This window comes from Poromitra crassiceps, assembly GCF_964638095.1.
Source record: "Poromitra crassiceps genome assembly, chromosome: 3".
NCBI lineage: Eukaryota > Metazoa > Chordata > Actinopteri > Beryciformes > Melamphaidae > Poromitra > Poromitra crassiceps.
In genome coordinates this window covers 95528181-95550680 of record NC_139625.1, presented here as the reverse complement: position 1 = coordinate 95550680, position 22500 = coordinate 95528181, and the positions used below count along the sequence as shown (strand labels likewise).

Here is a 22500-nt window from a genome sequence, read left to right as displayed (position 1 = left end):
CCTCCCGTGCTCACTCTTTCCCTAGATTTCTCTGGTTTGGTCTGGTTTTAGGAACTTAGGAGTTTCTTAAGGAGAGGAGGAAATGGCCGAAAGACATGGCCGAAAGTCATTGCAATGTTAAGATCTTTAGCGACATGCAAACAGTGCAGTGATGATTTAGCTTTATGCACCCACACAAAGTAGAATAATCAAACAAACAAAGAAAGCTCCTTCACAGCCTCTTATTGTGACACAACCTATTTAATTACCACTGGACATGTGCTCTGACAAAACAGCAGCTATGGAATACAGCCAGTTTTCTTTGTATTGCCTGCTCACTGATGAGGAAAGGTTTGGTCTCATCCATTCTATTTTCATTTGATTTGTGATTGATAGTATGATGAGCAAACCACACGTCAATATCCAGTCTTCCAGTTTTCTTGATCAACCAATGACAGCGTCCAAAGAGAGCATCACACCTCGCGACGGGGTCAACCACACCTCTTCACTAAGATCAAAGTTATTGTTCCATGCCTTGCTCAAAGTTGCTCTTAGAACTTTCCTAAATGACTCCTAAACTAGGACTAAGATCAGAGCTCTCTGAGAGGAACCCTCAGATGGTTTGTGGATACGCCCCCCCCCCTGAGATCGATATGACAAAGTCAAAATCACGTCAGCTAGCGAGGGAGCGACAGAGGAACTAGTTTATCTGATGTCCATGTACCTACTCCACACATGAGCGACAGAGGAACTAGTTTATCTGATGTCCATGTACCTACTCCACACATGAGTGACAGAGGAACTAGTTTACCTTTCTTCCCCCGGAAGTGAGTTTCCCATTCATTTTCTCCATAGACATTTTTCCCAGATGTAATTTTTTTTAATTTTTGCTCCAACTGAAATGTTTTATGGTCACTCACGATTCAGTAGGTCACGCGTTGGCTTGGTTACAGCCTTAAAACTCGTTAGATAAGGCTTTTTCGAAATGTCTATGGGGAAAATGAATGGGGAACTCGCGTCCGGGGCAAGAGATGTCACGTGACTGTTAAGCTCGATTTCAACTTTTAATAATGGAGCACTGTGCTTGAAACCAGTGCTTCACCCAAGTATCTGCTGAGAGCTACTGGCTGAAACAAACGTTTCTAGAAAGCAAGGTCCATCTCTCTGCATGAGGGTGAGTCCATGAGAATAGAGAGGCAAAGTGACCGCCTACTTCCTGCTTCAGCACTGTACCAGAGATTTTCATCCGCCATTTATTTTCCCATAGACATTTTGTAAAATGCTTATAAAATAGTTTTACTTGTTCAAACCAAACGGTTCAGATATATTTCGAAACAGCAGAGACCACATAACATTTAATTCGGACCAAAACGTAAAAAGAAAATGCGGATTTAAAGAAAATATTCTTTCGATGTATTTTTTTTAAGTTTACAGTTAAGTGAAATGTTCTATGGTCTCTCCCGATTCTAAATATATCTGAACCGTTTGGTTTGACGAAGTAAAACAATTTGTATAAGCATTTTACGAAATGTCTATAGGAAAATAAATGGTGGATACAAATCTCTGGTACAGTGCTGAAGCAGGAAGTAGGCGGTCACTTTGCCTCTCTATAGGGCTGTGGTTTAGTTGAGTTCTTATGGGTCAGATAGCCTAAGTATAGCTCTATTAAAATGAACATACATACAGAGAACTCACTTATAGCCCGACTGTTAGCAGCAACTGGTCTGGAGTGTGCCGGGCTGGTGGTGATTTGGGAGTAAGAAGTAGCGACTATAGAGCACGTTACACTTTCACTGTAGCTAAGCAGAAGCTCGTAAGGGAGGGGCAACACTAATTGAGTCTCATGGGGGTCAAGGGTTGCTGCTTGATCCTCTCCTCCCTCAGCGTTGCTCCAGGAACCACATCTCGTTCTGCCGGTTGCTGTGAGCAGGGTTGGTGTAGCCCGCCACCATGAAGGAATCATTGACGTACGCGGCCGGGCCGTCCAGCACCTCGGCCATGGCGTTGACCTGATGAGCGATGGTCACTTCGTTGGTGGCTCCGCCAAAGGGCCTGGAGGGCGAAGAGAGAGAGGCAGCACATTTACATGTCCATGCCAAGTAGACGGAACAGACCAATCGCTAATTCATTTCATCTGTGTGCTGTAGGGCTGTCAAAGAATATCCTATAGTCAAATATATATTCACTTATGAAAATTAAAAGAATATTAATATATGAAAATGTCACATTTGAATTTATTATTATTATTATTAATATTATTATGGTTGTTGTTATTAATACTATTATTATTATTCATATTATTATTATTATTAAGAATAATTTATTTTAACCAGGTAAAAAAAAACTGGCCAAGAGGGCAACATAAAAAACATACATCGTTTGCCTGGTTATTTAAAAACATTACAAAAGTGTAGGCTACTACTTACTGTACTAGTACTAGTACTGACTGAATAATTATAATAAAAAAACACAATGTTTATGTTGAAAAAAAATATGTTCAAATAAATATACCAAGTAGTTATATAATAATAATAATGTAATATATATATATATATAATTATTCAAATTTATTTGAATGAATACGTTTTTGTTTAGAAGGAATATTCGAATAGAATTTTGGGCCAATTCTGACAGCCCTAGTGTGCTGCCAGATTATCTTTATTTGTTCCCTCATTGATCAGAAAAACATGGTTGGATATATCAGTGATAAACAGCGAAGGCAGTAACCTGACTCTGCCAGACGGGGGGGCAGTGCGTGTCTTGTGAACACAATACCGCCCCCGTCGGGCAGAGTCGGGTTAGGAAGGCAGTTCATCAGTGCTCATGTTTCTTTTCTCTACTGACCTTGCGTACACAACGGCAGCAGGCCAGGCCTCTATGACGATGTCGCTGTCAGAAGGCTGCGGGGGCTGGGCCTGGTGGTTGATGGGAAGGTAGTAAGCCACGGTGACGTCACGGGAGATCACAGAGTGGTTCTCATTGGTGCGCACAACCGTCACGATAGGCAGGGTCATGCCCAGGTAGTCACCTAAAGCGGTCGAAGGAGAGAACGTCGTTACTTAACAGGCCTGCTTGAAAAATGGTTGGGGAGAGGCGTGATCCTCCTCCTGTGATATCCAGTTTTATTCTGTTTGGAGATGATTTTACAGCAAATGATATTGTGATTAGGCCAGACATTGAATGTCTGTCAAATGTTGTGTTTGTGGGTCTCACCTAAAGAGTTTTGCTGGCAGATGTATTTCATGATCCTCATGAAGCCATAGCAGATGCTCTGTTCATAGGTCTCCTCTCGCACTGTGATGCACGCCCAGTGGCCTTTATCGTACTGCCGCTTCTCATATAGCAACTCCCCACACTGGAAGAGCAAGCACAAAGACGATGAGTAGAGACAACTCCCCACACTGGAAGAGCAAGCACAAAGACGATGAGTAGAGACAACTCCCCACACTGGAAGAGCAAGCACAAAGACGATGAGTAGAGACAACTCCCCACACTGGAAGAGCAAGCACAAAGACGATGAGTAGAGACCGGAGAGGACTGAGTTGGGACTTGTTTTGATATATATTTGTTTTTAATTGAATTGTTCTAACATTGGATGCTGCAATATTCTCCAATTGAGAATGGAATCGAGAATGCCAGAAAATCAATGCAGACTGAGTGATGCTAAATGCTGCTAAATGTGTGGGGGGAAGAATCACTCCTGCACACTGTCTGCTATTTGCAATTAAAACGCTTAAGACAGTGGTTCTCAAAGTGGGGTCCCGGGACCCCCGGGGGTCCTTGAGCGGGTTCCAGGGGGTCCCTAGCAAAAAGGGGGATCATTTATTTTCACTATAATTCCATCCATAAGTAACACAATGACAGACTATATGACTTGCAGGGATGAGGTTAGGCGCGCTTCCACCCAAGACAGCCCAGCAGGCTGGTCCGGTGCTCCCAGAGAATGGGCAAGTATAAACTTGAAACAAAAAACCAAAGTAGGCCACTGGAGCACACAGATCCATTTATAAAACTTTTCTATTCAAAAACTAACGTTTCGACGCCATGCGTCGCCATAACTCTGATGAAGACGCATGGCGTCGAAACGTTAGTTTTTCAATAAAAAAGTTTTATAAATGGATCCGTGTGCTCCAGTGGCCTACTTTGGTTTTTGGACCTAAAGTGTTTTTTTTTCAAGACTATATGACTGTTTTGGTCATGGGTTTCATACACTATCTGTAATAAAACATCTAAAAGCTACAATTATATCAGATGGGGGACCCTGGGACAAAATCGTATCAAATGGGGGTCCGTCCCTGGTCTAATTTGTCAGTTTAGGGGTCCTTGACATGAAAGAGTTTGAGAACCACTGACTTAAGAGATACAAGATTTTGGTCTTATGATATTTCTCAGTTATGACATACAGTAACTTGTTAAGCTCATAAGTCAGACAGTCTGTAGGAGTTTTTCCAAGTTTCTGTGCATGCATGTTGATGGCAAAGGACATACTGTTGACTAATTACTGTTAAAGTGTTGTGTCTTTACAAGGCATTGAAACGACATGTGGTATAGACGGTGCTCTAAGAATAGCGTGCCTTGACAGTGCCACCTACAATTGTTCTTTGTTTAACCTGAGTTTTTGGCCAAGTTTGTAGTGTCTTTCTCTCTCTCTCTCTCTCTCTCTCTCTCTCTCTCTCACCCTGCTCTTGTGCCAGCGTGCGGCACGGTCAATCAAGATCTCTCACATAGAAAGACAGGGGAAATACAAAAATAAAACGTTTTCAATTGCTTCTGAGTGCTTTAGACTTGGGCCGAATCGTTTTACTTTGAAAATCCGACTGGAAGTCGTATCGTCCTTATCGCTAGTAGAACACAGGACAGTCCGCAGCCAGCCATCCAGGTGATTACTGGTGTGACCGCCTGACCGGCCAGACTCACTCGTACTGGTGTCATGCCGAGTTTTGCACCCCCGCCGAGAATTGCATCCCCACCTTCCGGGAGCATATTGTAATGATTTATACGGAAACTTAACTGTTTAAAAATGATATAATTGTCTGGGTAGACGTGATCTCCAAGCTCACGGAGACCGACTTTGATGCATTAGATCCGCGTGGAGGTGACTTCCATGCTTGGGGCTCTCTTCTGGCTCATGGAAGCCAACTTTGGTGCTTAAAATCCAGGTACAGATGACCTTGAGACCTGGGGATCTCTCCTGGCTTTATGGAGGGGGGTGCATATCTCGGCGGTTTGTACCTGCCGAGATTTGCATCCCTGTTTTTAAGTTAAAACAGCCCCAAAATATGGTGGAGGTGCAATTATCGGCGGGGGTGCAAAACTCGGCATGACACCGGAATCGGAGTCACAAACAGATGGAATTAAAATGTGTCAGATGGTGGTTTTGTACGTGGGAGACAAAGCTACGGCTTCAGCAGACGAGTTCTGACTAACGTTAGGTTGGCTGGCATGACAATGACATCTTAGCTTCTAATGTTAGCATCGCTAGCGGGATGCTAGCTAACTATCAAGCCAATTCTGGGATTACTAACGTTACCAACATGTAATTCAAGATCGCTAAAATGTGTTGTTGACAATATGACTATGCTGTCTGTTAATGTTAGACCATCTAAGAGCAGCTATCTGCTACGGTTTTTCACTGTCTGCAGTGCACAGTGAGACTATCATTAAACAGCACACTGTGGGATATGTCACTACCCTAATCACACAGTAACATGAACGTCCACAATCATGACCACCATTACATAATGTTAGGCAAACTACGATCACTAAATACATGGTTATTGAGTCATTCTTATCTGGTAAGACCTTCATAGTGCATCATGAGAATGGTAGCCTACTTTAATTGAATTAAACTAAATTGTAATGTATCGGAGATTAATCATTGTGTCCTTAAATGTGCTCCCAACTTTTTCAACTGAGGAGCATAATGTAAGGTGATAATCACATCACAGACACCCAGTTCATAAATGCTGCAATACTTCAATGGGCCATAGGCTCAATCCTCACTGTGTTAACTCGGTTGGTGATAGTGACTTTAACAGACGTTTATTGACATGAAAATCTTTGATCGTATCATTTAATAATTTGCCAATATGTATACAAAATGACAAAGAAGGTAACGCTTAAAATGTATTATTGCGGTGCCAAAAGGCGTGGTGAAAAATGTGGGTGCACCTAAATTATGTGATGGTGCACCTAAATTAAAATAAGGTGCACCTAGTATAAAAAGTGAGTCTGGAGTCCTGTATATGATCGTCATCGTAGGCCGACTGAGGGGCTGGTTGTTTTTCTCAAGCAACAGATACATTGAGTATGTTCGGTCCATGGCTTTAGATGTTTCTGTATGTTGTACGTGTGTGTCTGATCTGACAGTGAAGGTTATTTCCCAGACCCTTCAAGTTGGACATCATTTCATGTAGAACTTGAAAAAATATGAAAATGGAATGAGCACAGTGAGGTGGTCTGTGGTGGTGGAGATAGTTTGAGACAGACAGTGAGGTGGTCTGTGGTGGTGGAGATAGTTTGAGACGGACAGACGTACCTTCTCTTTGCGTGTGATGAGGGTGAAAGGAACTGGTTCTCTGTTACTGCGTCCGTGGTTGTTGTTGGTTAGCTGCTGGATGGGCTCTGCCATATCTGTCAACAAAGAAACAAACAATACTTGGTCGATTCGAGCCATAAAAAGTATTTGATTGGCATTATTTATTTACAAGGATCTGATAAGAGCAAACAAATAGTGTGGGGCTTGTTGTTTGCCCATATACATCTGTTTCCTAAAGCTACGTTTGTACTGGACACTGGCAGCCAAACATCTCAACTTTGGCTGCATGCTAGTCAATGAGTGGACAAAGTGCTTCTTGTACAAGACCAAACATGTCCAATCATGTGCTCATTCTAGGCCTGAATGGTACATTGATGAAAACATATCAGAGCAGAACTTATCTCTGACCTCTGATACTGTGTTTACAATCCTACAGCAATACACTATACACTTCAGATGCAGCGCTGCAGAGAGTGATCCCTGTATATACCCTGTACAGTGTGATCTCTGTATACACCCTGTACAGTGTGATCCCTGTATATACCCTGTACAGTGTGATCCCTGTATATACCCTGTACAGTGTGATCCCTGTATACACCCTGTACAGTGTGATCCCTGCATACACCGTGTACATTGTGATCTCTGTATATACCCTGTACAGTGTGATCCCTGTATATACCCTGTACAGTGTGATCCCTGTATACACCCTGTACAGTGTGATCCCTGTATATACCCTGTACAGTGTGATCCCTGTATATACCCTGTACAGTGTGATCCCTGCATACACCGTGTACAGTGTGATCCCTGTATATACCCTGTACAGTGTGATCTCTGCATATACCCTGTACAGTGTGATCTCTGTATACACCCTGTACAGTGTGATCCCTGCATATACCCTGTACAGTGTGATCCCTGCATATACCCTGTACAGTGTGATCTCTGCATACACCCTGTACAGTGTGATCCCTGCATATACCCTGTACAGTGTGATCCCTGCATATACCCTGTACAGTATGATCCCTGCATATACCCTGTACAGTGTGATCCCTGCATATACCCTGTACAGTGTGTTTTGGTCTGTTTTGCTGCTACTTACCCACAAAGCTGCCACTGAGGCAAACACAAACTGCATCATGCGGCTCTCTAGAAAAACAATGCCTTCATCAGAGACTATTCACCTTATGTAGCCATGCCCATTTGACCCGGTTGTGTGGCCGTATCAAAACCTCCGGCTAAAAATAAAATAAAATAAAATAAAATGGCTGGCTGCTCCAATATCATCTAACTCTGAATTAACTAATAATTTAGCCAATTGTATGTAACATACCAAATAAAAGCAAACGGCAATGTCTAAGAATGCAACACCATGTAACTGGCTCGTTAAGTCTCGCATTCCAGGGAATTACGTGAACGTCTGCGGGACGTTAGTGGCTCGAGCGCAACTCGGAGGAGAGAAAACTATCTGAAGCTTTCTTTGTTGGAGTCCAGGTATGTTTTACAAGTAAGTGCTCGTCATTGTCGACGATAACGTTATCTGACCTGGCTAGCAGTGGATACTCGCTTGCTTGCTGTGTACCGAGCTCAAAGTAGTAGGCTACGTTCTTTATTTTACCCCCTGCACTGTTCGCGACAAAAACAATTATCTTATTTTGCGCCGTGACCGCCGGAAGTGTTAACAGGACCCGGAAGAATTTGGCCCACTGTAAGGCCTGAACATAAGGTGAATGGAATGACGCTACTTTGTGGAACTGTGAGAGTTCACAAATGCATTTTGTCACTCAATTCCACGGGCTGACTGGGTAAGCCTACAAACCACGCTGTGGGTTGAGGGGTGTGTGAGTGTGTGTGTGTGTGAGTGTGTGTGTGTGTGTGTGTGAGAGAGAGAGTGTGTGTTCAGTAAGTAAGGGCTACATTGTAAATCATTGATCAGGGGAGTGGCTTGGGGTGGAAAATATGTTTGTATGGCTGAGAGAAAAAAGACACCTGCCTGTTTTTGTGTGTGTGTGTGTGTGTGTGTGTGTGTGTGTGTGTGTGTGTGTGTGTGTGTGTGTGTGTGTGTGTGTGTGTGTGTGTGTACACGTGTTCATTGAGAGAGAGAGAGGGGGGGGGGGGGCGATGCACCGTTCACATAGAGCTCAACAGTCACGTGACGTCATTTGCCCCGGAAGTAAGTTCCACATTCATGTTCTCCATAGACATTTAGATGAATCCTTATAGAACCCGTTTTAAGACTTGAACCAAGACAACCAGTCTTCCAGAGAATCATGAGTGACCATAAAACATTCGGTTTAAGCAAGAACAAAAAATAACTGCGGGGAAAAACTTAGATTTCCTCCCCCCGTTATGTTTTGTTCTTGCTTAAACTGAATGTTTTATGGTCACTCACGACTCAGTAGGTCACTCACGGGTTGGCCAGGTTCCAGCCTTAAAACTTGTTATATGAGGATTCATCTAAATATCTATGGAGAAAATGAATGCAGAACTTACTTCCGGGGCAAATGACGTCACGTGACTGTTGAGCTCCATCACAGTCTCAACGAGTTCATGGACACACACTCGCTCAAGCCAACTCATCTTTGTTTGTATAGCAGCACCTGTTGACACAGTGCAATCACACACACACACACACACACACACACACACACACACACACACACACACACACACACACACACACGGGGGGAAAAAGTAATGCTTTGCAAATGATTTGGGGGGCGCACTTGCAATACCTTCACAGCCCACCAGTGGGCCCCAGCCCACAGGTTAGGAATGGCTGGTCTATGCCTGCAGTGCCAACCACTGCATGCAAAGCTTGACGTGTTGACTAACCTATTTAGTTCTTACTTTGCTGTCAGACTCTTGAGAAAACAGTCAGAGATAAAGTAGGTTTATGGGAACAGAGCGCAGAAACAGGCTTGTACTTTGTTTTGCAACTAATCAGCTTGACGTTTAAAATGGAGAAAGGCCACATGTTGTCACAATAGATGAGTGTGGTAGCAAAATCGGCATGCCAGCAACATTAGATTATACACCTTTGTTAATCCCCGGTGGGGAAATTCAGACAAGTAGCAACAAACAGCAACACACAATAACAGACAGACAAGACAACAAATAATACATGTACACATTCTACACAACACCATCAACACCATGGAGACAAGATTACAGCTGTGTTCCTTACAAACATCTGACATCAGCTGGAGGCCCTGTTTACACGCTCCCAACACTCCCTGCATAAAACGGCTAACTTCTTTAGCGTTAGTGCCTTCTTCCTTTTACACGGTGACGGCGTTCTTGAGGCCTGAAAACACAAAAAAGTGAACCCAGCTCCCAGAGTGGAATTCTTTGATAACGCTGCACCTTACTGTCGCCGTGTAAAGTGGAGAAACACAATTCAGGTGACGACACAGCCCCCCTTCACCATGGAAGACAAAGATAGACAATATAGGAGCATTGAACTAGCCCAATACTATACAGCCTTAGGCTGGTTTCACACCGACGACCCAAGCCTTGCCTATGCCTTGCCTTTACCCACGCTTTTTAATAGGCGTCCGTTTTAGTCAACGAGGCTGTGTACACCGGCCGCCTGAGCGTGAACCCTGCGTGTACCCACGCCTCGCCTGTGCCTTGCCGATTTTATCGAATAGGCGTGAGTTCTATTTTGAAGCCGACAAGGCGCGTGCAGGCAGACTTCTTCTGTCAAGCCATGAAAGAAAAACGCACAATATCCGTCGGAAATTGCAAAGTCAACTGAATTTCAAAATAAAATGGAGTTACTACAACATGTTGAGCAGAGAGACAGAGAGATTGACGGGTGGCTATCACGTGGGGCTTTCTCCCCATCGGCAAACAAATCTTCATGAGAGAGAATAGCGACCGAAGAAGCAAGATGGACAATGTTGTTGTGCCAGGCTGCCAGCACATAGCCTATTCTTGCAAGATCACCTCTCTAAAATGTCCGACTATAGTCAGACCTGGTTATACATATCCAGCATCAATAGAACATTAAATATATCCGATTTATTTTACCTAGAGGCTACCCATGACAATTCTGGACAACACGTGAAAAAATACAGTCGGGAGAGAGGAGAGGCGCTTGTGACTCGGCTCCAGGTTCGGCGTGCAAAAGGCGTGCGGTGTGATCGCAAAAGCGTGTAACAGGTTCACGCCCAGCTCGGCGTAGGCGTGGGTTGAGGCAAGGCAAGGCGTAGGTTGTCTGTGAATGAAGCGTTATGGCACAATGAATCACATTGGCATTCAACAAACATGATAACGAATGATTTGCTAAAAACACATAATCTGCGTTAAGTGCCTGCTATTAACGTCACACATATTAATGAATCACTCCCACATTGAATAATTGAAAACAACTCGCAGGCAGATGCATTTCCTCAAGTCCTAATTGTGCTGCATAGAAAACAGGTCTTTTTGATGTTGCTTTACTGGGTTTTTATTCTGTCATCCAATCTGGATGACAGAATCACGTGGAAAATTCACTTAAAGTTTAATCCTACAAAGCTAAATGAATCCCGTTAGAAATGGATAGAATAGAGGAAGCTATGTGTTTTTACCTTTAAAATAAAAGCAGTAACTTATAACTGGGTAAATAAAAAAAACAGAACTGTCGACTCACAACGGGTTAAAATGGACGTTTAGTTGTCTGTGTTCTGTGTTTCGGATCACACACAAAAGTTGCAACATGCATCAATAAGGCTATGAGTTTATTTAATTGTCATTATTGTGAAGGTTTTAACCAGAAGTTTCAATGTTATTCTGGCTCACTTGATGCTGCTCTGAGTTTCTTGCGGCTTCAGTCTTCAGACGCTTTTGTCCCAAGCAATGAACACTTATGCTGCTACTTTATGAGCTTAGTACTGCATAATCACACTGTTGTTTAATGCTGTGAAGCAGGACTTAAAATGTACAAGTTCAGTTGATCTCAATGTGGCCTATTGTTCAGCTTTGTGTGACCTCGATCACTGATTAGCAGCCACTTGGAATGACATCTCCATTTATAAATGATTGTTTATTGATGATAACACAAAATAACTGAAGTTAAAAAAATAAAATAAAATAGTATATAACACTTTTACAGTGGAAAGTTTGAATTATAATATGAACAACAGATGTTTATTTTTCTTAAATAGATCGGTAGATTTTTTGGTGAGGATCAAATGCAAAAATACATAATCGTAAGTGTTATCATGATAATTAACCCATAGACTGCAAATTAGGGCTGCACAATATATCATTTAATTCAGCATCATCGAAACTAGGGCTGTGCAATAAAATCGATACGGCAATATATTGCCATACTTTTTTCCACAATATTGTATCGATATTTCAGAAAAATATCGTGATATATTGCCATATCGATTTTTTTGCACAGCCGTGCGTTCAGTGACACAGTAAGAATACTTTTTATTTCAGTGCGTTCAGTAGTTTTGACTAAATTTGTCGACTAAGTTAACAATATAAAATGATTTACATATTATTATACTACCTGGGTGGTACACAGCGTGTTGTATTTTTAGCTATTTTTAATTTTCAGTAAATTATGAGAGTATTGCAATGTATCACAATATGTATTGTATCGCAATGTATCGTGATACAATCGTATCGCGACCCACGTATCGTGATTAGAGATGCACCGATTGCCATTTTCTTGGCCGGTTCCGATTTCCGATTTTTGAATACCGGTAGTCTGACTTGCCGATACCAATTTTGGCCGATTCCGATTTTCTTTCTAAGAACAATAATTGACAGGTTATTTTTTGACGTTATTATTATTATTATTTTTACTTTGCTTTAATAGAAAATTAAGATTCATGTCACATTCCTTATCATTTTCTCATTTATCATGAGGTAGGACGATCTCACTCAAAAACATCTCAAAATAAAAGTGTTCCAGGTTACTGGACAGAGCTTTTCTTTTTTGTGTAAATAGAATGAATATAAAACAATTAATTCCAGTATATCCCACAGCTATCATGCATTTACTTTTCCAAAAGAAAAAAGGTGCAACAGAACAGGGGCTCCAGATGGAAAGTAGCCTATGGCTAAATCTGTTACAAAGCATCTCTTCCCCTATGGGGTTTAATGTTTTTTTTGTATGTCCCTGCCAAATAAACTAATACAATAAAATAAATAAACATCAAAATGTTATCCATGAACAAAGGAGTTTATAGCCTATAGGTCTGGAGCCAAGACCTTCACCCACTCTACAGTTGTGGATTTGGCTGTTCTTGAGTAGATGAGGAAATTAGTTTGAGTTGAGTTGAGTTTACACACAGAGTCCGTTTCTTTTAATCCGCCATCCGAAAAAAAAATCATCACGCACAGTAAAGCTTGCACACTGGTCCGCGTTTTATTATTATGTTCGTCGTTCTATTCGCAATACAAAACAAATAGTCCTCCTCTCCTGTATCCACGTTACAACGTGACTGACTGACAGATAGCAGCAGCAGCTGATCTGCAGCAGGCAGCGGTGATGTGGACTGCAGCTGGTCAGGGAAATGTAACACAGGGCTCGATAGTAGCCTACCTTCACTTCGCCAAGCCGGCTGTGTTGCGCTGTGGCCGGGGAGAGAGAGGGGCCGGTGAGGTGAAGCGAGCCGCTCAGACTGGAGTGGACTCCAGCCGAGTGGGACTCGGCAACGTACCCTGCTCCTCCGTGGCTTATTTTCAACTTGCATGTGTGACAAACTGTACAATTTCCACAATGAGGAGGACATGCTGGCGTGTGTTTCCTTTTGGCTGCTTGGGGTGCGCGCACGTCACGTGAACGCATGCATCGTGCAGCTGCAGGTAATTGACCAAACAAAAAAAGGGGAAAGCCGACCGGCGCACAGAATCGGCTATGTGGACTGACCGGCGCCGGTCAGCTGAAAATCGTCCATTTCCGGTCACGTGCCGATCGATCGGTGCATCCCTAATCGTGATACGTATCGTGTCGTGAGGTCCTTGCCAATACCCAGCCCTAATCTAAACGTATGCATGCTGCACAATAGTCCTATCGCAAGCTGTGCAATGTCAAGTAATAAACACGTCATGCTATCACTTTGTTGCTGGTTGATTGGGACTTAGCGCTTAGCACACTAGCATCCTGCCAATCACTCTGGCTGCAGCTAAAAACACTTGCTACTATGTCACCCGTGCAGCTTACCCACTACCTTCTTACACACACACACACACACACACACACACACACACACACACACACACACACACACACACACACACACACACACACACACACACAGCTTGAAGGGGCAAGGCTTGATGAGCTATTCAAGTAATTTGGTGAACATTCTTGTATCTTTTCATCTCACAATATATATCGCAGAAACAAAACATATTGCAATGTCAGTTTTTTCCAATATGGTGCAGTCCTGGGTGCAAATGTAAAATCAGATGGTGGTGCTGTAGATAGATACTATTTTAGAAGGTGTGTGTGTGCATGTTTCCTCCTTCCATCTGCTTCATGGACAGCTGCATGCTATAGTCAGAGTCAGACACCGGCAGTGGTCTGAGAGGGAGGCCAGCGATGTTAAGTTCAAGCCTGTGTGCCCCCCATTCACATTCCAAACACTTTGCAACTTAAGTAGGTCGGTCATGCATACACACACACACACACACACACACACACACACACACACACACACACACACACACACACACACACCCACCCACACACACACACACACACACACACACACACACACACACACACACACACACACCCACACCCACACCCACACACACACGGACATATGGACATACACACATTGCCACCTCTGCCCCTGGGGCGAGGACAGGGCATACTTGTGGATATAATATCAGGTATAGTTTGTAGTCAGCAGCATCAGTCCCACCCACCCACAGTCCATCTGACTTGACTGTTTTTTTCTTTTATTTGACTTCAACACTGTTGTCTTGTCTACCATGCTTTCAGGTGAGGGAGGGGCAGGTGGGACTTGTCTACCATGCTTTCAGGTGAGGGAGGGGCAGGTGGGATTTGTCTACCATGCTTGCAAGTGAGGGAGGGGCGGGTGGGACTCGGAGGACAGCCTTTAAGCTCAGGCACAAGTTGCAAATCCAGTCCCTTTTTTAAAATGCAACAGGAGCGCCTCCTCTCCAGCCCTGTGGAGCTGCACAGTTGAAAGCCTAACCATTATTATTATTACTGTTGTATGTTACTATTATTATTATTAGTAGTAGTATTGTATTGTATTATTATTACTATTACTACTATTATTACTATACTCCCTCTGTGGTATGTAAGGAAATACTAGGTACCTCAGACATTTCACTTTACTAAAGGCTACTTGAGAATGACTGATGGAGAAAGCACATATCTTTGTGACACTGTACACAGGCTATGTAGGCTACCGTTTATTGTATCCTATTTCATTTTATTCTATTTCATTGTATGGAACAGTCCTATGTCTAGTATCATGTGTGATGCTTTGTTGATATTTTTCCATGCCCTGAGTACGAGCAACTGTAACTGTAATGTCCCAATTTCTCCTCGGGTATCAATAAAGGGTGCGTTCGGAAACAGCACTCCGAGCGTCCAGAGCAGAGCGCACACTGGACCGTTCGTAAATTAAGAGCGCCGTTGTAATGTACCGTACCTTCACGCTTTCATTTCAGTGTAGTAGAGCGTCAGAGTGGATTTACGAACGCACCCAAAGTTATTCTGATTCTGATTCAGATAGTAAAGAAATACATAGCTATTATATCTGTAGGCTACTGAAACCAGTGTTTCGGTTCCCCTTTATGAACGGTATGAACACAGCATAATAAAACCACCACCACTGCGAAATGTGGAAATAAAATAAGCATCCATTTAGTCTTATTAAAACGAAATTAGGAAAATAGTCCCAAGTGTTCTAGACATGCTTTTGTATTATGAAAGAACATTAAAATTTAGAGTTTAAAGAACAAGAGCACTTACAACCTCAGACCCAAACGGCAACAATGATGGCTGGATACAATTACAAGCGCAACACGAACTATTTATACATCATATTTTATTGTGCAAACTTCTAGTTGGTGGAATGGCGAAATCGGACTATTGATTCCACGTTTTGTCTTGAAGTCCCTGCAGCACACTTTGGGAACCATGACATGACTTGTTTGTGTAAGGACGCTTTTCCTCTGGATTTGGTGTGTGTGAATAGCGTTTGTTTTGTGTACAGTGGAAACACGTGTTGCCTGATTCAGACAGACTGCATAGTCAGAGCTGTACAGCTGAGTAGCAACTGCTTGCTCTTGGTCAATGCAAACTAGGTCGCTCTATATGGCGGCGTAGATATTGGAGTTATCTATAGAGGTAACATGAAAACATAACTTTACTTAGTTATTATTATACATCAAATAAGAAGCGCCTGGGCCACAGACGGGGGGGATCGGAGCCCAGCCCACGTTAGAATGCAATGTCACTATAGCCTACCGTGTGATTTATGTCGCCGGCCGTGGTTTTCCTACTATACTATATATAGTTGCTTCTTTTTTGTTGTTTTTTACCTTGAGAAACTTCCACTTGGTGTCCCCTCGCTACGTCCTGCCAGTACTGCAGCAGTCGGTCGTCGCCTTCCTCCATCGTCTCAGTCGCCTCTTCGAGGCTGCCCGAGTCCGTCAGCTGCTCCTCCGAGAAAGACTCCAGGTCTTCCAGGGTGATCATCCCGTGTCCCGATCCAGGTTCGGGACCGTTACCGCCGCCGTTCATCTGGCAGCCACCTCGGTCCATTTCTCCGTTTGTGTGGGACTAATAATAGGAACTAATCAAAGCCGACCGAAGTCACCGAACGCAAAGCGTTTGGTTTTAGAAATCAGTTAGCCTACGGATAATCCCCGAATTTACGCTTTCATTTTGTACCAATCTGTTTTATTTTTGGACCTAGTGCCTCGTTCGGATTGGAACTTCTTCCGCTGGTATTCGTTAACAACAAGCGAATCGCCTCGACCGTCTGTGCAATGTGATGTTTATAGTAGGAGATGGAGGCGGGTCACGTGACGCGGTGGCTCGCTGCCAGCCCTGCCTCCTCTGCTCCAGTCTAGTCCAGTCCACTACTCCTGTTCCACACATTGAATCTGCTCCGCACACACTACTGCAGGAGAAATACCCAGTCCAGTTCAGTCTAGTCCAGTCCAGTCTAGTCCAGTCCGCTGTTCCCGTTCCACACATTGAATATGCTCTGCACACACTGCAGGAGAAATACCCAGTTCCTGAGACCTGTCCACACATTTAATCAAGCAAGAAGGCAGGAGAGGCTGTGATGGCGTGATTAAAATAAGAACAACTAAATGGTGTTTATCTGCCAGTCATTGTAGTACTGATTACAGGTGTGTTGACAGGAGGATGTATGACTATTTGGTCATGGATTTCATACACTTTCTGTGTTTCACCGTGTTTCTCTGTCTGGAGGAGATTCACCTTGCCAGACAACCATTGCCTTTTGATTGATGACAGGTAGCCAAATAAGCACCTATGCTGTAACAACAGTTGGCTTTCACCAGTTGACTTGACAAAGCATGCTAGAATGTTCCCACAACTCATCTGAGCAGATTGACTCCTCTCAGACAGCAGCGCCAACGGCAAGATTTACCATGTGCTTATGAGTGTGCGCACACACACACACACACACACACACACACACACGCACGCACGCACAAGCACCAATACAGGTAAGTCCCTCCCAGTGTTGACATGCAGGGGTTGAGAGTAAGCTTTCTCTACGTTCTGTTATTAATAGCTGCTGGCAGACAGATACTGGCTTTTCCACTGATTCCTCACGTCACCTAGCTCCATGCTCCTCGGCCAATCAGCTGTAGGCCTCCCACTGAGCATGCTCTGTGAGACTACCATTGATGATGTTGCCATTTGGCTCTTCTCCTCATGTTAATCTAACATTCTAAAGACACACACCTATCTTTGTTTTATCTATATATCTAATAATAGTAATAATAGTAATAATAATAATAATATATCTGTGTTTCACAGCTTGGGTAGAGCAAGGAACATCATTTGAAAAGGTTAAGGCTAAATAAGCTTAGGCTTCAGCCTACACCTTTTTTCCGGTCAAATAATATGGTTGTTTTGATGTAATGATTTAATATTATCTAAACCACTTATAACTGTAATTGTTGTTATTGTGGATAATTGACTGGAAAAAATTACCTAATGTAAACTAAAACTAAACTTTCTATACACTCTATTCTTCATTGTATATGTAAGGGATAATGTATATTGAGGCGGTGATTACGGGGGAAATAATGACCGAAATAATGACCGATTATTTGAAATAATGACCGATTAAGCCTATGCCCAGTACAATTATAACAGGCATGCGCTTGTGCCCGCCCCCAATTTGCATTGCGCACAGCGTTAAACGAGCGCAAATGCTAAATTACCGCTTTTGCTAAAATAGGGCCCTATATCTCTAAAGTTTGGCGATATTACAAACACCTAATTTCCAGTTTTTTTTAAACCATCAATACCACTGGGCCAATCCCTGAAATTTGGCCCAATGACATATTCAAGCCCCTTCGGGGGCAATAGGCTTGAACCCCTGGTATTGCCGCTTGTGGCTATATTTATATTATTATTATTATTACCTTCTAACCTCAACTCTCACCACTACATGCTTGCCTAACCATCAGGGCTGCCATTCTGCCGCTCTAGGCGAGAATAAATTATGCCGCCCCCAATTGGCAAGTGGCAACACCATACCAGCATCAAAGTATGCATGACGCAATATGCAGGCATTTTGCACATCCATATCCTACCAAAAATAACGCACCACAGGTCTGCATAATAACTCCAATAACCACAGCAGTCATGATACAGCACAGCTATTTTACAAATAATCACATTTTTCAGATCCTCAAACTATGCTCTCACTTTCTCATGTGCGTAAATCACACACATGGAATGTGCGCACGGCGGCGCAAGCACAGTAATATAAGACTCACAATGTATTTAGCCTACAGCCTATATCATCAGCACATTCACAACTTAAACAAAGGCGAGTTGTTGTTACGAGTTGTTGGCAAATAAAGCTTGTTTACCTTTCAGAAGTGGACATCGCGGGGGCCTGTGTCAGCAAAGGTCTTTAAATAAATCCAATCATCCTCTATTAGGATTCTCTCTGCCAGTTCATTTTATATGGAGATTGTTGCCAGTCCATTAAGTCTGTCTTGTTTCATTGTAGGCTACTACTGCAGAGGTAGTTTCAACTTTGAGAAACTTCACATATTGTATCTTGGAATTTTGGTCTCTCCAATGAATGGGCAGGAAAAGTGCGCACTGCGCACCGCACAGGGAAACAGATTGTTTTGGAACCCAGAAACAACGTTAGAAATATCGCGCTAATTTACTGATTACACTAATACTGGTACACACATATGAGCACATGGCCTAGGCTACCTTAACCCAAAGTTAATGATGTAAATTAGTCTACTGGTATGTCCCTTTTTCTCAATCAAGCGGGATGGAGAAGGCATGATGACCCGCCCTCCTCTGCCTCTGATTGGCTAGTAGTAGTGCTTGTTTAGGCATGAGGAGTGATGATTGGTTGGGATAGGGTAAGAATATCAGGGTAAGCCAATCAGAGGCATAGTAGGATGGGCGGTTCGTGCCGCAGACAGCGGGGAGAGCATGGATCTAGTAGCGGGGAAGAGGCAGAGCGCTGGAGAATATTTGGAGAGCTGCAAGTGAAGGCGCACAATTTGCCGCCCCTCCAAGTGCCGCCCTAGGCGCTCGCCTATGTCGCCTATATGTACGAACCGGCCCTGCTAACCGTAAAACGTACTATGCTAAGTGTTTTTAAACCTCAATACTACACTGTCAAATTAATTGTCATGCTAAAATGATAATTATAGAGCTCAACAGGCACGTGACTTTTCGTGACGTGATTTGCCCCGGAAGTAAGTTACGCGTCCATTTTCTCCATAGACATTTTGATAAATCCAAATATAACAAGTTTTAAGGCTCGAACCAAGCCAACAAGTCTTCTAGAGAATCTTGAGTGACCATAAAACATTCGGTTTAAGAGTTTTTGTTTTTTGCTCCCCTGCTACCAATTTACATGTAATAAATAAATAACATTACATTACATTACATTACATTACGTCATTTGGCAGACGCTTTTATCCAAAGCGACTTACAATAACACATTTTTTGTCAGCAATAGAACAATCAACTATGGAGCACAGTCTATGACAACTACAACTTCTGAAGGAACAGTGGTACAAGTTTAGGTTAGTGGTACAAGGTTTTTTTTTTTTTTTTTTTTTTTTTTTTAATAAGGAAAGGAAATAAAAATCTCTATTTTTACACAATTTGAAATCACACAATTTATCAGTGAAATACTGTGTTTTATAGATTAATTATGCTATAACCTATTTTTACTGTTACTTAATTGCTTAAATGAACCCAGTGGCACTCATTCTGGTTTATTTCAAGAAAAACATTTGGCTAGGGGAACTTTTAATTGGCTGGTAACTTTAAAATCTAGCAGCCATTGGCTGGTGATCAAAAAAATATATTTTCAAGCCCTGCAGGGAGAGCAGGTGGTGACATGGGAGTGAGTGAGAAAAGGGTCAAATATATGATGGTTAAGACCCGTCTAATCCTAATGTTAATTTAAAATATGATATTCCTATAAATCTGCCTTCAAACGACCAACATTTTTAGCCAGCGACTGAATAAATCCCCAAAATATCTGAAGAACAAACAGGGGGGAATTCCCCCCTAGTTTGCAAACTGAATTTTAGGCCCTGGTAGCACTACCACCATCTCAGAGGTATTGAAAAAGACTGTATGGTGTATGGTATGTATGTATGGTGTAAAGACTGTATGGTATGGAATAATTCACTGTTTCAAAGATGTTGTTTATGGGAAAAGTGTGAATCAGAGAGCCTCTGGCTGGTGTGTGTGTGTGTGTGTGTGTGTGTGTGTGTGTGTGTGTGTGTGTGTGTGTGTGTGTGTGTGTGTGTGTGTGTGTGTGTGTGTGTGTGTGTGTGTGTACATTAAGACACAATGAGGATCCAAGGGCCCTTTAACCATTTATTTTGGTAACATAGAAGGAATCCACTTAACAAAGTGTGTGTGTGTGTGTGTGTGTGTGTGGGGGGGGGGGGGGGGTCTGTTCGGAAACAGACAAAGGAAATACACTCAAATAATGCTACCCACAACAAATAACTGTTAGCGGTAGGCTACTTTAGCTGCCACAAAACATCACAATTTAAACGGGTAAATAAATATGTACTCAGGCTATGTTAACAGGTAAGTTAAGTACAATCAAAGAGGTAAATGACTACATTAAAGGTGAAATCATGACTTTCTTTTCTGAACGCACACAGGTTGCACACAGGTTACACACAGTTAATACAAGGCAGCAACTCAAAGGCTTACCGGCCAGCTCTAAACATGGTGTAATTAGGTAATTATGAGTGATTGTGGGCAGCTGGGATGATGTGCAAGAGGAACAGGTGAGGGAGTGATGCATTATGGTAAACCGAGTCCGAGAAACCAGCTTGGGCTTTTTAACAGCCGCCCCTTCAATTCAGTTCAGTTCAGTTCAGTTTATTGAAAAAAAGGGGACAGAGCATATTAATCAACAATTCAATGTAAATACACCAGGTTTAGCCAAAAGGCTAGTTTCCACCCGTAGTCCCCGGCCAAGGTGTTGCAACAGGCTTCCTAGAAGAATAAAAATAGAAATAGAAGTAAACTGTAAAAACACACAGAGCAAAGCTATAGCGCAGGTTAAAAAGGACACGAGTCAAAAGACACAGCAGTCTCAACAGGTACATGCATAGGAGACAACAAAATAACAAACAGGATAAGAAGCAGACAAGTGTTAACACATTGACTGCCAGCCCTTTTTTCAATGCTGTAGGTAGGTTCTGCCAGGTTTTTTTTTGAGGATTCTGGCTCATTTTACAAGAGCAGAGGATTCTTTTCTGTTAAGACTTCGTGAACACCAATCATCTAAAAATAACTAATAGAATGTGTGCTTTCTCTGTCTAAAAGAGTTAGTTTGTAGAGTTAGTAGTTATGTAAGCATTAGCAGTTGAATACAGCATGGTTTCAGCGTCAGAAAAATTATTCAGAGATAAACGGCTTTTTGTGAAATTCGATAGAACAGTCACTTTAACCATTCATTTTTGGCATCAGTAAGAGTCAGACATCTAAACAATAGTTTTGAACAGTAATTTCCTCCATAACAGCAGGAAACCCCCCTCTGCTTCCAACTCCTCCCTCCGTGTGTGTTCTCCTTCTGCCTCCCTGGCTCTCCAGCGGGCGTGTCACAACGAAGTTGCTGCTGCCTGTTTGCCCGGCCGCTGTTTGAGGAAGTCTGGGTGGACTCGCTCGTTTCGTGGAGTTTTGGTTGAGAGCTTTGATGCGATTCTGGTCATATTTATGCTGCGTGTTTCAAAGTGTGCATCCAATCTATTCTTGGAACCCCCCACCGTTGCCACCGCTGTGCATCAGCGCGAAAGTGAAAGCGTTTTCGCCATCAATTTTACAGTATGAGAACGGCTTCCTCGCGCTTTTCCGTCCAGTTTTGGGTCGCCTCTTTCTACTGTGGAGAGACATGTCGCCACTCAGTGGGTCGGTAAAATAGATTATACACATTCAATACCTCCAATTCTGGTGTAGGAGATGTAAAAGGGGTTGATCGATGTCCCACCGTCAAAAAAAAAAAATGTTTATGTAACCCGAGATATCTCGTCCTTGGCACTCAACGGTTGGATTATGTAAGCCGAGATATCTCGTCCTTGGCACTCAACGTGTTAAAAGCAATTACACATAGGCTACAACAGTAAACAGATCAGACAACACAGAGGGACATAGACAATATTTAAAACCAAATGTACAGACATACAGACGTGGCTTTCAGTGCTGACAGGTTTGTGTGTTGAGCAGAAACTGTTTTAAGTGATGGCTAAAGGATCTGTAGGTGTTGAGA

General features: G+C 42.7%; 2 protein-coding genes across 2 annotated transcripts in view; one reads left to right on the top strand and one right to left on the bottom strand.

Annotated features, from left to right (window-relative positions):
• Positions 1–22500, top strand: part of fancm (FA complementation group M) — a gene marked incomplete at its 5' end in the record, with an annotated part of 126418 nt that overhangs the window by 16493 nt on the left and 87425 nt on the right. The window lies entirely within an intron of this gene.
• On the bottom strand, positions 1860–16271 carry soul3 (heme-binding protein soul3; the record flags this gene model as incomplete). Its single annotated transcript, XM_083633542.1, has 5 exons — positions 1860–2031; positions 2824–3007; positions 3193–3334; positions 6518–6612; positions 16049–16271. 5 exons carry the CDS (start codon positions 16269–16271, stop codon positions 1860–1862), a joined length of 816 nt encoding a protein of 271 aa, XP_083489668.1.